This window comes from Hetaerina americana, unplaced genomic scaffold, assembly GCF_022747635.1.
Source record: "Hetaerina americana unplaced genomic scaffold, ioHetAmer1.1.p SCAF_7, whole genome shotgun sequence".
NCBI classification, from domain to species: Eukaryota; Metazoa; Arthropoda; class Insecta; order Odonata; family Calopterygidae; genus Hetaerina; species Hetaerina americana.
The window spans coordinates 24,631,686-24,648,457 of NW_027287316.1; the positions used below are offsets into that span (position 1 = coordinate 24,631,686).

The window sequence follows — 16,772 nt, forward strand, 5'->3', positions numbered from 1 at the left end:
TTTAATAAATGACAGTAACCGCGAACATTGACCGACAGGTGAGGGTTATAAATTCGGCTGAATCCTGTCAGCACCCTTATTTAGTTAACTCGTAAGTTGCTGGAGGAAATCGAAACATGACAGAGGAAATGAAGGGAGTAATGTAGAGGCTTGTTGAAGGCTATGATAGAAGGGAGATCTATAAGTCAGCGGAGTAGAGAAAAAAAGATAATATGCTTTACAGACATCAGAAAGGCAGACAAAAAGTTTCGAAAAAAGAAGGGAGAAATAATTCAGGGAAAAAAAAGAGGAAGTTACTTATTATATTTATACGTACTTAGTGGCTAGACACCGTCCAAAACCTAAATCTTAAACAAGGATAATGCACGGGATGAACTCTAATGACTTATTACCAGGCAGTGTTTTATTTATAAGTCTACTCAACTTCACCATTAAAATTACATTAATAGTTAATTCTAGTTGTATTTGATTATTCCAAAGTTGGTGAATATAAATCCGGCTTCGGAACACCGTATAAGCTCAACACAAAACCTAGAAACTTTCAGTCTCATGGTTAAAATTCATAGGTTTTTTCATCCAAACGGCTGGCTGAAAATCAGTCACATTTTTTAAATTAGCAAGTTGTAAATTTTGAAATACACAAACCTTTTACAGTTAAAAATAATATCTGAAGTTCATTAAAATGCGTAAATTGAAGTAAGAATATAATGATTAAACGAATGCATTTTAGAGAATTAGTATCTTAATGAAATGCACCAACCAGGTAGAATAGCTTTAACGATCGCCAAAGAAAACAGCTAGTTAACTTTTTCATTTACCTGTTATTTTCTCTTCCATAAATTCATCTAGCTTCTTGCGAATTGGCGGTAGAAATTCTGCAGATATGCAAAGACTTTAAAATATTTGGTATTGTAAATTTATGCAATATTTATTAAAGAGTGGCACATCTATGAGAGTAGGTTGGGATAGAGTGTAAGCATTATGGGTACATGTATGGCTAGCAAAGTGTGGTCCTATGTTTGTAAGTCTGAATATAGTTTTGGGGTTTATGTGCCTGGAAATATGTTTTTAAGAAACATGTCTTCAATTATTTCAACATAAATTGGTCCACCTAGAGTGATGGCTCTGCATTAAAGAGCTTTAGCAATTTTTATTTTTGTTTCAACATTTAGAAAATTGTAAAAAATATATCTCTCAGTGTTAGTGTTTTTTTCCAAAAATTCACAAAGTTAATGTCATCAGAATTTCTCATATGAAAAAGTTCCAAGTTGTATTGTTTTTTATAACTATAATTCACATTTTAATTACGTCCGTTTTAATTTTAAGCGAGGCTCTGCCCAGTTTTCAGAACCATAGATACTTTTCTGCGTATATTTTATGCAATAAATTGAAAAAAAATATATTTTGAGTTGCAGCAAGTTTTTCTGGCTTAAAAGTGTAAGCCTTCCAGATTTGTTTAAAATTTGCTACATATTTAGTTGAGGAAAAGTGGCTGAACTTAAGTGAATTTCGAAGAAATTGTAGTCATATTCAAGTTTGTGTGGCTCTCATAATTCTCAACCATAGATTGATCATTTGGAATATTTTTAGCTGAGTGTTCAATAGGCTCCCTTATTGCCAAACAGGGATCGGCAATCGTCCGTCAAGAACTGCAAAACAGGTTTGGCGCAAATATTTCGCATCGCCAAATTATCAGTGATAATGATGTTCACTGTCATCTTATCAGTACCAATACGATCTGCTATCATGCGCACACTCAACCGACGTGTCAGTAAAGTATGCGGCTACCAAACGCGTCAGTTTAGCACCTTCCTAATCTCTCGTGTAATTAGATGGAATTTAATTATTAAGAGAAGAAAAAGGTTAAAATAAATTTCAAAAATCTATCCAAGCGAATTTTACTATCAAAATTAACGACAAATTTATGAAAAGAATATTAAAATTTATTCAATATACCAAGAGTTATTTTATTTTTCTACAATATTTTAACATATTCTCCCCCCCTACGGATGTAGAATAGAAATACACCGATACGTAACAGACATTGTTTTCCTGTAATGAGTATAGTTCTTCAACATGTATAGATACAATGTCGCATTTCCCATTTACTGTGAATAATAAGCGTTTACATGATTGAAATTCAACGATTGCTTTTCGGTAGCCCATAAATACATTATATTTTCTGCCAATACTTCATTATTTCTTCTCTCAGTACTGATGCCTTCCGTCACTTGCTTTTGTAGTAGTTCATCCATTGAATTAATCTGCAGCAGTTTTCTCAGCGACCTTCTATTGTGCCTAAATGTGTGACATCTTTCTTAAATCTTTGAAAAGCCTCTCATCGAGGTTTGCCATATGTTTGTGAGTCTCTCGAGGTTGATCCAATTAAACTTTATATGTATTCCCAGTTAATGTGGATGAAAGTTTTCCTTACCCTCCTGCTTCCTTTTCAGGTCTGCCTCTTTGCAAGGGTGTCCGCCTTGATTGGTGTGGTCACTGCACTGGGGGCCGCAGCCTGGCTCTCCTCATACGGCCAACACCACACGCACCCCTCCTCCTCTCTGACATCCTCGAGCTCCCATGACGCCAGTACTACGGCAACTCCGGCGAAGGTAGACCCCCCTGTCAGCGAGGCGACCTCGCCCGGTAGCAGCGCCATGTGGCTGGCATTCGACGTGGCCAACGCGCTTCAGGTAACTAACTCTCTCTTGAAGTTAAAATGTGTTTCCATTCAAACAGTCTAAGAGTGCGTCTGGGAAATGTGAATATGATGTTATAGTTGTTTTCAGTGTACATTAATTCAAAGCATAATGCTTCACTTTTTTTGTATTTATACTTTCCAAGCAGTCCATACCTGGCTCTAACTTATACTGATATAAGTCAGTGATGCCCAGTCTTTATGCATCAACGGACTATACGTCAGATATTTTTCAAGCCGCTTTAGAAAAATTGTAGTAAATGCAGAAATCACTTGGTGCATTTGAATTAGAGCGATAGATTCCAGTACGGGTAGATGCAAATACTCATTCTTTCCCCGAACAATCAGGAGTCATAATAGTAAGAAACCGAAGTCATTTTATAAACTTAAAAACGTTGAATTTACAAGTCGGAACAAAATTAAACATTTCTAAGACATCAGGTATGTTTTTAGGTGCATATATATGTTAGTTGATAGTTTGTGTGTTTGCATGTGTGTGGGTTCTAAGGGTTTTTGCATGAATGCATACCATAATTCGTTTGTGGATTGTATAAGTTTGTGGCTTTTGCATGCGGTTTTTTTCTTAATTAGTGACCGAACACCCCCCGCCATACGCTCTTGCGGCGGCTTGAGGGCATTAAGTAGATGTAGATGCGTACAATCATAATAGCGGTTGAGTGATCGCGAAACAAATTTACTATTGAAATACACAGAAATAGAATATTATTATTATTTCAATGCAAAAACTAAATTATAATAAGAAATTTAAAATTTTTTCTGATAAAAAAAGCATGAACTGCAAAGCAGACAATAGTGGGCCACGGGTAGTGTGATGATACTGCTCTTGGTATGTCTTGTGATGGAATATCAATGTTTACATATTATATCCAAGCCATCCTCTCCAAAGCCATTCTCATTTACGGCATGACTCACTTTCTCAAAGAAAACACCAACATTATTGCTTTCCAATCAGTAATGAGCAGATTTGTCTTCTTCATTCTGGAATCAACAAAACAATCTGGTCAGCTCCTTACTCTATAATTCTCAGGTTATACGATATTACCGTCTATTCCTATTGTCAGGGCCAAAGATAGTATTGGCCACCCTAAGTTTCCACACATGCGAAGACATTTTTTTGACACCTGGATTTTCAGTACTTGCTCAAATCTAAGTCAACTTATTCCTTATGCTGCGAAATGAACATTTCAGACCGTTCTGAGTTTTTCCCCCTTAATTTTCACTCCCGAAACCAGAAGCGCCATTCATGATGATTTAGTCTTTCAGGGACTAGAAAATTTTAACTGCTCGTTTCCGTTTTCCACTGATTTGTCTCCATTACTGATGGTTGTCCTGCCTTTGACCCTAATTACCCATTCTACACCTTCACCCCATCGAAACGCAACCTCCTGGATTTTTCTATTTCCTTTGCCTTCTCGTATTCTTGCTTATTAATAGTGTTTCTGTCATGGTTACATCTCCTGCTTGTTTAAATATGTTCTTTTTTAAATCAAATATGCTGGGATAATTAATGTCTTTGGTGGTTTTTATAAACAAATTAAAAAAAAATAGTTTAAGATTAAAGAATGAAATTGAATGACTCATTTAATCTTAATTAATTAAGATATTAATAGTAGTTAGTCGTAGTTTCCCAGTAGTTAGTAGTAGTTAGCTAAAAGTTGCCGAATTGGATCGCGTGCAGCGTAAAGGAACTAGATTTGTGAAACGTTGTTATGATAAACTTCGTAGTGTATTCAAAATATCAGAGCAGCTAGGCTGAGAGTCACTCACGGAGCTAAGGTTAAATTACAGATAACATTTCTTGCATAATTTGGAAGCGCGTCCTTTTGGCAGTAATTAGAGAGATTAAAATTAGAGCAGATAAATTTGAGATGTCATTTTTTCTGCGAACGATATGGGATCAGAATAACATTGTTCGACAGTGGTAGGGCCATATTCGGGTAAAAATTAATCTGGTGTGTTTTCACCCCCGGCCACGTACCCAGCAGTGGCTTGCAGGGTATTTCAATAAATAATAATAAATAAAAGTAGTTATTTAGATAGTAAATATTTTGAAATTTATAAAAATAATCTCTTGGCCTAATAGTTTGTTCTATTTGTTGAAACATGCAACATGAGTGCCTAAATTGTTGGGGATTAATTGCGATTAATAGCGAATAAAAGTAATTTAATGGTAAAGGTATTTTTTTGAAAATTATACGGAATTGGTTGTTTAATTAATCTGAACATTTTTTATGCAGATTGAATTTGAAGTTAGCTTCCATTTATCGATATTCCACCTTATCTTTTCTCTAATGTTCTTCTGATCATTAAAATTATGACATGATTCCAAGAAATTTATTCACAATGATGCCTTGATTTACTTCCCCATCAGTGACATACTTATTTCGGGTTTTACTGTTAAATCTACATCTACACAATACCCCACAAGCCGTCGCAAGGAGGTGTGGCAGGGTGCTTTACAAGTGACGTAACGTAATCGATAGGGTTGTTGGTTGTTGATACCGTTGAAAATTTCGAGAGACACCACTGAACACGCTGAGATAAACTAAGACTTTGCTCTGACAACTCTCTCTGAGAAACCACCGGCAACTCGCAGCAGAAACTGCCCTCCCAACTTTGAATAGGCATGTAAACTTCACACGTACGAGGTGATGTTTACTCTCACCCATTTAAATTAAACTGCCTGTTGATATATATCTACACACTACCGCGCAGGTCACCGCTATGGTGTGAGGCAGGGGATGATCCAACCCCAGGCATGCAATATTAAAAATGAAATTGCACTCAATTGTTAGGTGCATTAAATGTGTAAAATAGTTGAAATAATTCAGTTAATGTAACTACAGCTGCAAGAAAAATGATACCTGAGTGTAAAACACTGATCTACTAATTCGAGATTAGATGTTAGTAAAAAGGAGAACGAAATAAATATTACATACATTAATGGCAACGGTATTTACTAATTGGTGAAAATAGAAAAAAAAATTTATTTTCCCCTATATTGAGGTAAGTTACACCTCTTCTGGTCCATTATCGCTCGAAAAATTTCTTACATTTATCGAACTACTCTTGATCGCTTTAATATTATTATCTAACTCCTATTGATATGTATCTTACCATAATAAGATGGGGATAATGATACATTTTCAATGCCATTGCCAAGGAGACCTACTTTCAATTTATGCAGAAGATTTAATGTGTAATTTAAATTTTGTTCTCAAAGTGATGCTCATCATAGATCCTTTGATAATATTGATAAGCTACTCAGTTTATTTATTTTCTTTAATTTCATTTACCCCTCCAAGAACCTGTGATAGGTTCTTCGACAGGTAGATGAAGTAAGCTTCTTTGGCGCAGCGGTCAAAGTCAGGTTCAGTGGAAATACAGTTCATTATACACTGAATCACATGTGTACACCCTTAATACACAAATAATTGAGGATATTATGATGCAAAGTTAAAAATTAAACGCGTTACACTAACGAAAAACATGATGCATTTTATAGATTTAAAAAATTAATCAGAATAATTGTTGCAATTAATTTTACTCTTATGTTCAAAACAAAAAACAAATGAAAGTAGCACGTGTTTCGTATCTTATACAGGTCTCGTGGGAGATGATGTCTCAATAATTTATAAGTACAGGTCTTCATTTGGGTGAAATTGAGACTAAATGGTCCTTCCTTCCATTTAACCCATCGTCTTATACGTATTATATTAGCCATAAAATTTATAATGACATGCATACACGTAAATACATGTAGACGGACAGACAAACATTATGTACAGATTTTCATATCGAATATATATATATATATATATATATATATATATATATATATATATATATATTAATATATATATATATATATATATATATCTATATATATATATATATACATCCATATATACATACATACATATAATTTAAGTATACTCGTAAATATTCACACATACTCAAATAATATGACAGAGAAGAAAGAGAACAATAAAATTGGCAAAGTCTAAGCAAAGAGTGAGGTTAGAAGAAAGCTAGGAGCTTGGCATTGTTCAACTAGCGAAAACCCACGCAGGAACACACCCACGAAGAGAAGGGGGGTGCGGAAAACCTACGAAAACCCTACGAATTAGAGGAAAGATACACATACATTGTAGCAATGATTTGTCACATATCATACACATTATTATGTTACGGAAATCGGAATGAAGAAATTAATAACATTAAAGAAACATGAAGAGTAATGAGAAACAGCATTTACTAAAAATAATGATGCAAGAACCTACTGCTTATGATGACAAAAGAAAAAGTAGAAACGGTGACCTTTATTGCAGCTGATTGAAATGAGGAAAGGTATTCTGGTTAAGTTTTATACCTGAGGAATTTGAATTTGTGAAGTGCTCTCGTTAATGTTGCAGTGGATTGAGAGTTTTTTATTTCATCTTGGAGAGAGTTTCACAGACGGCATGCTGTAACATGAAAAGATTTGTTATAGATTTCCGAGCGATGGTGTGGGACAAGACATTTATTGTTACCCCTAGTTTTCCGGTTGTGGATTGAGCTAAAGTGGAGGAAATTTTTGTATAAATATTTAGATGTGTGGATTGAAAATTATCTGTAGAAAATTGAAAGAATATGTAAATCCCTGCAATCTTCTAGCTTCAACCAGGATATTCTTGTAAATGAATCAGAAATATGATCGTATTTTCTAAGATCACATATGCACCGCTCACAGAAATTATGGGCCCTCTGGAGTTGGGTTTTTGGTTCGCGTGAAAGGCCTTTGTATGCCACATCACAATAATCAAAATGGGGTATGAGAAGCGAGGATACAAGAAGCATCTTTAAGGAGGGTGGAGCAATGTGCGTTTACCTTGTCAGTGATTACAGGGATGAGTTTATTTTTCTGCAGATAGCAATTGTATGATCAGTCCAAAATAATGTTTCATCAATGGTTTCGCCTAAATTATTCACTGTCTTTAGGTATGGAATGATAGATCCTTGCAATGCTAGCGGTGGGAGTTCATCAATACTTATTTTAAAATGTATTTTATGGTATCCGATTATAATTGACTGATTTTTAATGGGGTATATTTTCAGTAAAATATTTATACCCTATAGCGACAAAGAAGCAAGGTCTGAATTTATTTCTTCAATACTTCTAGGTAGGTCATGAAAGCGAGAATTGTGATATATTTGTAAATCATCGGCATAAAGGTGATGATTGAAACTATAAATACTCTTACTAATATCATTTACTATATACAGGAGATAAACCAAGGGCCCAAGAAGGGATCCTTGTGAAACAACCTAGTGAATTTGAATGAACATTGGGAAGTATTTTGTGTATCAGAATAGCTGAAATTCGGTCAGATCCATCTATTAATATAAGATAAAAATCAATAAGCACAACTATCCTTCGGAATGTCCTTTGTGATTTTTTAGAAATGCATGGGTCGAGAGGAAGAGAGGAAAATTTGGATAGTAGGCCAAGATATCATGTTATTGTACAAATAAAACGAAATCTAACCTACATACGTAGCTAGCTTTATAATTTTATCATGGCAACGTTTCACAAATCTGGTTTCTCTGCGCTTCACGCTATTGAATGCGGCAATCAAACCTACTACATGAGGATGATTGCTTGATCATTATTTTTATGAAATAAAATAAATGAATGCAAAAATATGGTTTATGTGATAATTAGTTATGATTTAAGGATATTTCGGGGCATACCAGTCATGGGTTTGGAGTAATGTGTGTTAGGACCCACGGAAAACCTATCCTTATTTGGTAAGAATACTACTAAAAGGTACTTTAATTTATAATTTAACCTTCATGATGAAATATTTTTGATCGAGGAAAAAGTTCCACCAGGTATTAAACCATGCGCCGTGCGAAAAAGTTCAGAATTGTTTAATTTTCTGAAAAAATACTCCCTGGTTTACGATGAGAGTTAACCAGGCAACCTTCAGCTTTGAACTCAGTTATACATGAATCGTGACCGGACGCCCTGGCCACCGGCCCACCGGATCCAATTAGTGCCTATCCCATACCTAAAGATATTCCCGCTCTCTCCACCCCCAGGGCATCGTGGTGGCGCTCTGCGTCACGTGCGACTGTGGGGTCCTGCGGCTGTACACTCGGTCCTTGCGTAAAGGCAGCGGCAGGAGGAGGGGCTCGAAGAGCGCCACCATTTGGGGCCGCGGGGCTCGCAGGAAGGGCGCCGATGGGGCCCAGCATTACCCCAGGCGAGTCTCCAAGTCCACCAGTCTCCAACTCCTCACGTGGGACCCCACGCCGGATACAGTGTGATGCGGCAACAGATGACGGTTAATTATTTCCAGTGACTTGATGGAAACGTCGCGTCGAATCGACAGAAGATCCTAAATATGATAGTGTCAAAGTGTCATGGAAAATTCTGCGATGCAGTTCATTTTGGGTCCTTGGTGGTCAGCCAATGAGAAGATCGTGATGACCTTATTATCTTTCCTTATTTTTCTTCCCAAATAGGATTTCATCTTGTAAAAGGGGGAATAAAACTGCTGGGGAAGAAAGGGTTTATTAAAAAATGTTATGATTATGAGTGATAGCGCCCTTGATATCTAAAATAGTACTAATAGACATCTGGCCAAACTCACATAATGGTGATGCGTTTTCTCGTATCTTTTATGCCACGTCCATCTGTCAGCCACAGTTTTTAGTGTGTCACCGTCAAGTCAGTGGATGTCATTGTGTGTTAACGTGATTTTGCGTCATTCCCTGAATTATTGTTTATTTTTTATTATGTGAATTCGGTACTGAGCTGTGATCAATGTGTAAGAATATCCTTTTCTTGGAAAATAGCGAGAAGGGATAAATGGAAGTTTCATCCTGAGTGCGACAGTTTGTGGGGTCAGGTAAACGGCACGAGCCAAGGCTCCCGTACAATTGGAAAGAACCTTTCAAGTTAAAGTTCAGAAGCGTAACCACAGATTTCTAGAATGTTTTATTTTCATGTTACGTGTGGATATGGAATTGAAGAGAACTTAAGGGGGAAGAGGATGAAAATATTTATGATCCATTGTATTAGAACGGTAATGCCATAGGGATTCCACATGATATTTCCACACGATTGAACAATATTTTTATGTTGGTGTGACTGGTGTTATTTGGAAATGTGTGTAGCTGTTTCTATAATGCGATGATATATTCAGCTGAATGTCTGAAAGTCTGATTTATCTGAAAAGGAACGGATGCAATTAGAGATAGCTGGTACAGAGCTAAGACCGGCCTATTATTTAACAAGTTGTAAAATCTGGGATACGCCCAGCAGAAAAAAATAGACTGTGAATATTTGACAGTTGTGATGTTCAGTTTATCATCGATGTGAGTTACTTGGTGTGAAGTGCTTCCCTAGGGTTTGAAGGTATTTTAATAAATTGAAACTAAGACATTTAGAGCGGAAACGAAAAAATCGAGTGAAAATCAGCGTCTTCCTTGTGCGTCTACGCCCTGTTTTCTTGCATAATTGCATAACCTACATATCCTTATCTCGGTTTGTTATTTTAGAAACCTGCTGGATCGCAAACATTACGATTATGAAGATGTTAGTACAGGTATATTATATTTAGCTTTCTTCGATCCTATCTGGCTAACGCGTAAAAAACCTCTTAATAGATAAGAAAAGATGGGGTTTTATAATAAACATGAGTGATTAATTGATTGCAACTGAATTGCCACCACTTCCAACCCTTGAATAGGTGCTTCAATTCCATTCTCAAAGTGATTGATTTCGGAAAAAAAATTTGAAAGTATCAGAAATGGTTTAATTATTTTTACAATATTGAAAAGAAGACTGATTGAAAGTTGAAGAAAAGTAATGTAACCAAAAATCATCGGAACTAATCTTGAACAAATCAACTCTGATTTCTCTCAAGGCGTTTTCGCTTTATGCTGCAAACATGTATGAGTGAGACTTATTAGACATAACAAGTCTCAATAACTTTTTTAACGGACAGGGATACTTCACGAAAGTTTGCATTAAAAGGCAACAATGGATTAATCCACAAAATAAGAGTAAAAATGTCCACTTCAATTCGTGAGGATTGTAAAATCATGTCAAAGTTCTCCCTATGACGTTTAATGTGCACTTATAGTGTCTGAATGGGGGATGCTACTTTTGTTTGATTTTTGAATATTTATGCGCAGATAATTAATTAGAATTTTATGCAATGCAAACACAATATTTTAATATAAATATGTATATGTATAAATTGAGGAGAATGAAGTGCAAAAGTTATTGTCACTTATTTGCGAAAATTGATATACTGCAGTAAGTATGTACTCTACGCACATTAATGACATAGTAAAAAAAAGGCTGTTCAGTTTTTTGTTGAGCTATCATTATATTTTACAGTAAATAATAGTTATTTTCCTTTAAGTATCAATTAAAAATAATTTTTTACTTCTTCCTTACTACTATGTTCATAACTTTAACTTTATTTTGAATGGATCAGCCGGCGTGAGTAGCCGAGGGACCTAGGGAAACAGTGGCATGAGTATGGAAAAATAAAAAATGGACATCACAACAGTAAACCATATCGGAGATCATATCCAGGATATCTTGTGTAATTAATTAATACGTACATACTTCCAAATTGATGGACCAAGTACCGTGCGTCTTCCTATGGCCTATTTTCCCAAAAACAGAGTAGGTATGTAGTAATCCAATTGATATAACTAATATAGCTCAGATTTTCCATGAAGTTTGTGAGAAGGAACTTGATGCAAGTTTAACTTTTCAAACGACCTCCAAATGATTTGCCAATAAATTAAGCATTCCAATGGACAGGAAATCTACTTTGCTGTTATATTCATTGGGCATCGTGCAAGATTATGTACAAACATATATTTATTTTCACTTTATGTAACATAATAAGTTTTGGAAGCTTGAATGTCTCATGGATGTAAATAATTTAATAAATTTTTAAACTGTACTTGATAGGATTCCATTAAACAAAGATGGTAGTAAAGGGTACAAAAACTTGTGACTCTAAACTGAATTGACGTAGAATCCACTAGCAAGGTTGTTTACCACAACGTTTGGATTATATTTTTTAAACTTTCATTGCTCTCTGTATGTGTCAGTTGAATCATATTTTACACTACTCAGTGTGGAGAAAAAGTAAGTAAGAAGGTTGTGATGGAAGAAAGGAGCATGGTGGGATTCCGGATGGATGTAGAAGGTCATTTTCCATTTATTGGCGTCGGAAGGGGTCAGTGGTGTGCTGTAATCGAAGTGGCGGGTGTGGGTTGGAAGATAAGTAGAGTAAACTTGGAAGGTTGACAATAAGGTGGTGTTTTAAATGAGTTCGTGGAATTAAAATAATTCTCACGGAGAATATCAAACTGCACTAAACGTTCAGCCAAATAACTTATTGCAAACCATTTACATTGATGACAGTTTAGATAGTTTGATCCTGGTTCAATGTGAAAATGTGATTTCAGTTAGCGTGAAATATTTTGTTCCGTTTTCTTGGGAAGATTGATGTAGGCACTATGGCATCAAGTGGGAAAAATTGCCGTTCCTAATATGATTAAACCCTCCATAAAAATTTAATATCTCCTCTAAAATGATTATGATGAGTGCCTCATAATTATATGTTGAATAATTAAACTCAGCATATCTAAAAAATCAAACCCAAAATCGCCTTTGTTCATTTTTTCCCTTCTTATGTAAAGTGATAATTTCATTAAAAAATATCCCTGAAGCGATTTAATGCTCCTGCGACCCCATAGGAAGAAAAATATTGTTATCCTCCTTTTAAAAATAGTAGTTTATCTCCATGAGAATAATTTGAATCTGACAAACCCTTTGAAATGCGGCCCATCTCACTGCCTAATCCGAGGTGTTTCATTATGGTTCTGTTTCCCATTCTTCCATATTCCAGATTTCTCTAAGGCCTTCTTCTTGACCTGATTTAATTTATCCATTAGCTTGGACTTTACTTTAGAGATGTTAATTTTACTAATTGTCCCTCATATCTATTTAAATATACTTACGATTGTTCTAATTTTAATTCTATGGCCAGATAAAGTGAAGCTTTGGCATTTTTTATAATGTGTTGGGCTTTTAAAATCGGATAATACGTTGATATTTGTGGTTTAGTCATCTTCGTGCATCTAGTGTTGGAAAAATTGGTTTAGTTGAGAGTTAAGATATCTTTTGGGCTCCTAGTAAATTTAGTGGCACGGAATAAGTGAGTGGGTATAGAACAAACGTTTTATGCTTTGGTGACCCAAGTTTGGAAAAATTTTACAGCGTGAGTTGTAAAATATACCCAATGCGTGAAAAATCGTAATGCAGTGTGTATGTTGTAATTGCTTGCCCATTTTGTATTCATGTCGAATATCCTGATAAGATATTTATACCAGCGACCAAATAACTGAATGTTTAAATATTTAAATACAAATTTTTGTTTTCATTTAATTTTAGAATTATGGTAAGAAAATATGAGACAATACAGAGACTTTACATTAAAGGGTCGTAAAATGTCATAATTAATTTGTTCCTCACCTACATTTTTCAATTAAAAAACTATAAAATCTTTTCTTGTAACATTATGTTTGGCATTTTAAATAAAACGGTGTGTTATTTTTTTAACATGAATTCTTTTGGTTGTTGAACATAAATTTCTCAACCCTTTTCGCCAAGAATAGCATCAATTATATATTTTTTTATTTTATTATGCTTATGAAAAGTCTTGAAGAAATAAGGACTAAAAATTATGCTCCAAATATGCCATTTCTGATGCATTCGTTGAATTCACTCATACTCCTAATTGAGAATAAGGCCTATTAAATAGGAAAAATATTTCATGCACAATAAACAAACACCTAATCATGCAACAACTTCAAATTGTAAAAATAATTCTTATTGACCGGGATTCGAACTCAGATCCCTCAAAGTCCGGCCAAGTACTTTAGCCAATCATCAGATTACTTCTTCAAGGTCTTACTTCTTCTTATCCTGGGTAGTAGATAACATTCCGTGTATTTTTATTCTTGGTGTCATTTTAACAAAATTTCCGTCTGAATATATGTAAATAATTTTTAAATATTGCTAATCTTTCAGAATATACGTGCCCTTGACATACGTTAATTATTTCATCGAATAAAAATACTATACTGTATGGTCATTCATTCACTCTTGCTTATTTTTCACCTGATTTCAATTTTTGAATATTCTAACAACTAATAGTTAATTATTTTGATGATAAATGATTATAATTTTAAACAATTTCAATTAATTAGATTTTCCATCATACCAGAATGATCAGCGTACTTTTCCCCATAATATTTTATTTGTTTCATCACGTTTCCTCGTGGTCCAGCATCATCATCAGGTATCACGATGAAACTCATTATACAAAATAATAAAACGGTGTACATGGTACGTTGTTGCTTTTGATATTACCTAAGCATACAATTTCCACGAAGTGAAGCTTGAAACCAATAAGTTTATAGTTTTTTTAAGTTATGTGAATGATGAAGTCATACATTATTTTAGCAATTCATCAACCAATTATCGTACTAAGACCCAAAGAGTGCTGATTTCTCTCCTGCTGTAATCAAGGGTACTTATTTTTATGATGCAAGATGTTTTATACGAATTGTATTCTGGTGTCGTGGCCTCAGCAGTTGAAGCGCCTCAAATGGGATTGAATTGGTGTGGTTAGTGGTTTGGGTTTTCCCTCTCAAAGGGTTGCAATTCCAGTCGCGGCAATTTTTCCAGTCGCACTCGATGATTAGTGCTCGGGTGCTGCCCTGTGAAGGGCGCTTCGAATGCAGCACTCCGTCAATTGGTTAGAGCATCAAATTGTATGACCCCTTGACACAGCCATTTAGGGAAAACACTTTCTGGTATAACTATTTTCTCAGCTACCGAATGAAAATGGAACGTCGTTCATCTCTGCAAATCGATACTCAGAATACCAACAATGAGATGGCTATATGCTGAGATGGATTATTTCCTCTCGACAAATACCGGTTCAACTAGTTGTTAAACCTTGAGAACTTAAGTAATTGGCCTATGTTTAAATTCTCATATGATTCACAATGACTTAAGTAAGTCTCTTCCAAGTTGGTTCCAATCTACGTCTGCATAAATACATCTTGATTCACCAAAGCATTTTGTGACAGTGGGTGCAGGCTGCTGGTGGGATGGGTAAAGGATAAGGGAGGAGGATATGGGAGATGAAAGTAAAAGGCAAAAAATATTCGCTAAAAAACCTCAAATAACGTGCAAACTTATATATTTGCCAAAGAAAGATAATTCAAAATATGTGCTAATTTTACCCATTAACATAGTTCTTTGTTATACAAAAAAGAAGAGAATCAGTAAAGCAATCAGTAAACTTTCTATTGGAAGAATTCTGTCCTTTGCTTGAAATTTTAAATTAAATGTTTACAGGCTCTTTATTTTTTACATTCAAAGGTATTTATACTCAATAGCTACTTTTTAAGTAGCATTATTCCGGTTAAGGTAGGTACTTAATGGTCCCTGGCACTAAACATTACTGTACTTCTAAGCTCTAGTATGTCGCAAAATACCCTTATACTCCATACTAAATGTGCATTGCAATAGCTCATTATTTAGCCTTGCATACTTTCCATCTCCTTTAATTCTATCCTAAATGCCAATTAATTGTCAATTTAAGTTCCATCTCTGCCGTTTACGAGGAAAGTGTAATTATTGTCACTCGTTACAAATAATTGCGAGCAACGACCGTAATCTATTGGAGCACTAGAGAAATCGTTTTCGATCGTGATCAGGCAATATAGTGACACAATTACATAGTGACTTACTTCGACTTAAAATACAGACACGGGTGGTCATTCACCTTGTGTTAAGCTCTTAAGATGCATAGCGGAGGGTCCCTTAAATAATGTGCCTCAATACGGATTAAGTTACCTTTCTTTATGATGGCCTACGCATGGGCTATGATATCGGTCATCGGCACTTTTCAACAGAAAATCAGAAGCCGATGTATCGGCCTGTGGCATGAACAGACCCAAGATTTTGCATTATGAATATTTTAATATGAACAAACCGTTAAGGTCCTTCGGAAAGAACCGTAAATAGATTTGACCTTCCCGCGCGTCTACTGGGTGTATCATAAAGCAAGGAATATATTCGAAAATAAATACACCTTTTTCACCAGAGACTTGTTCATTATTTAGTATTTTTGGTACCCTGCAAGCCACCGCTAGGGTGTGCGGTAGAGGGTGAATACCCACCAAACTAATTTTGACCCGAATGTTTTTATCCCTGCTGCAGTCGGACAACATCATTCTGAGCACTTTTCGTTCGTGGAAAAAATGACATCTTCAATCTATCTGTTCTGCACTTAATCTCTCTAATTTTATTGATATGATCTCTCCTACCGTAGTAAGTTGGGATTGATAATACGTTTTCAACATCACTGCTGAAGAGAAGTTCTTCCAATTTATGCAAGGAATTGAATCTGTAATTTAACCTTCGCTCCGTGAGTGATTCCCAACCTAGCTCCTCTAATATTTTGGATACGTTACTAAGTTTATCATAACAACGTTTCACAAATCTAACTCATCATATCATCTCATCAACTCATACTCGTCTCATAATATTGATACGTTATTCAGTTTATCCTAACAATGCTTTACAAATCAGGCTCCTCTAAGCTGCAGGCGATTCGATTAGGCTATCAATCCAACTTCATGAGGATCCCATATACTAGCAGCATATTCTAAATTACCATTAACGCGGATGATGTCTCAACTGAGCCCTTTCGGTGGCTAACGGCTATATGCGGAGGTGTAAACATTTCGAAAACCCGAAGGGTCTCAGACATATCGTCGAATGAATTTTTGGCTGCTTCGAGGGCAATTCATTTCGTCTGGAGACACGACCTGCAGACATCTTTGCGCGGAAAGTTAGCGAGGGCGACTGGCAGCGTTCCAAATAACAACTCCTACCGAGAATCGGGGCGTTAGTTTGTCGGAGACCGGGGAGAAAGTAAGGAAAGGATGAAGG

The 16,772-nt window shown here is 35.5% G+C and overlaps 1 protein-coding gene across 1 annotated transcript in view; it reads left to right on the top strand.

Moving 5' to 3' along the window:
- LOC139696583 (uncharacterized) overlaps nt 1–10,303 on the top strand; it is a 266,258-nt gene extending 255,955 nt beyond the window's left edge. The window contains exons 5-6 of the mRNA XM_071595388.1: nt 2,454–2,693; nt 8,804–10,303. Of these exons, the coding sequence (XP_071451489.1) occupies nt 2,454–2,693; nt 8,804–9,031 (468 nt within the window). The 3' untranslated portion in view covers nt 9,032–10,303. The remainder of the gene's footprint in view (nt 1–2,453; nt 2,694–8,803) is intronic.
- Nucleotides 10,304–16,772: the final 6,469 nt, after the last annotated feature.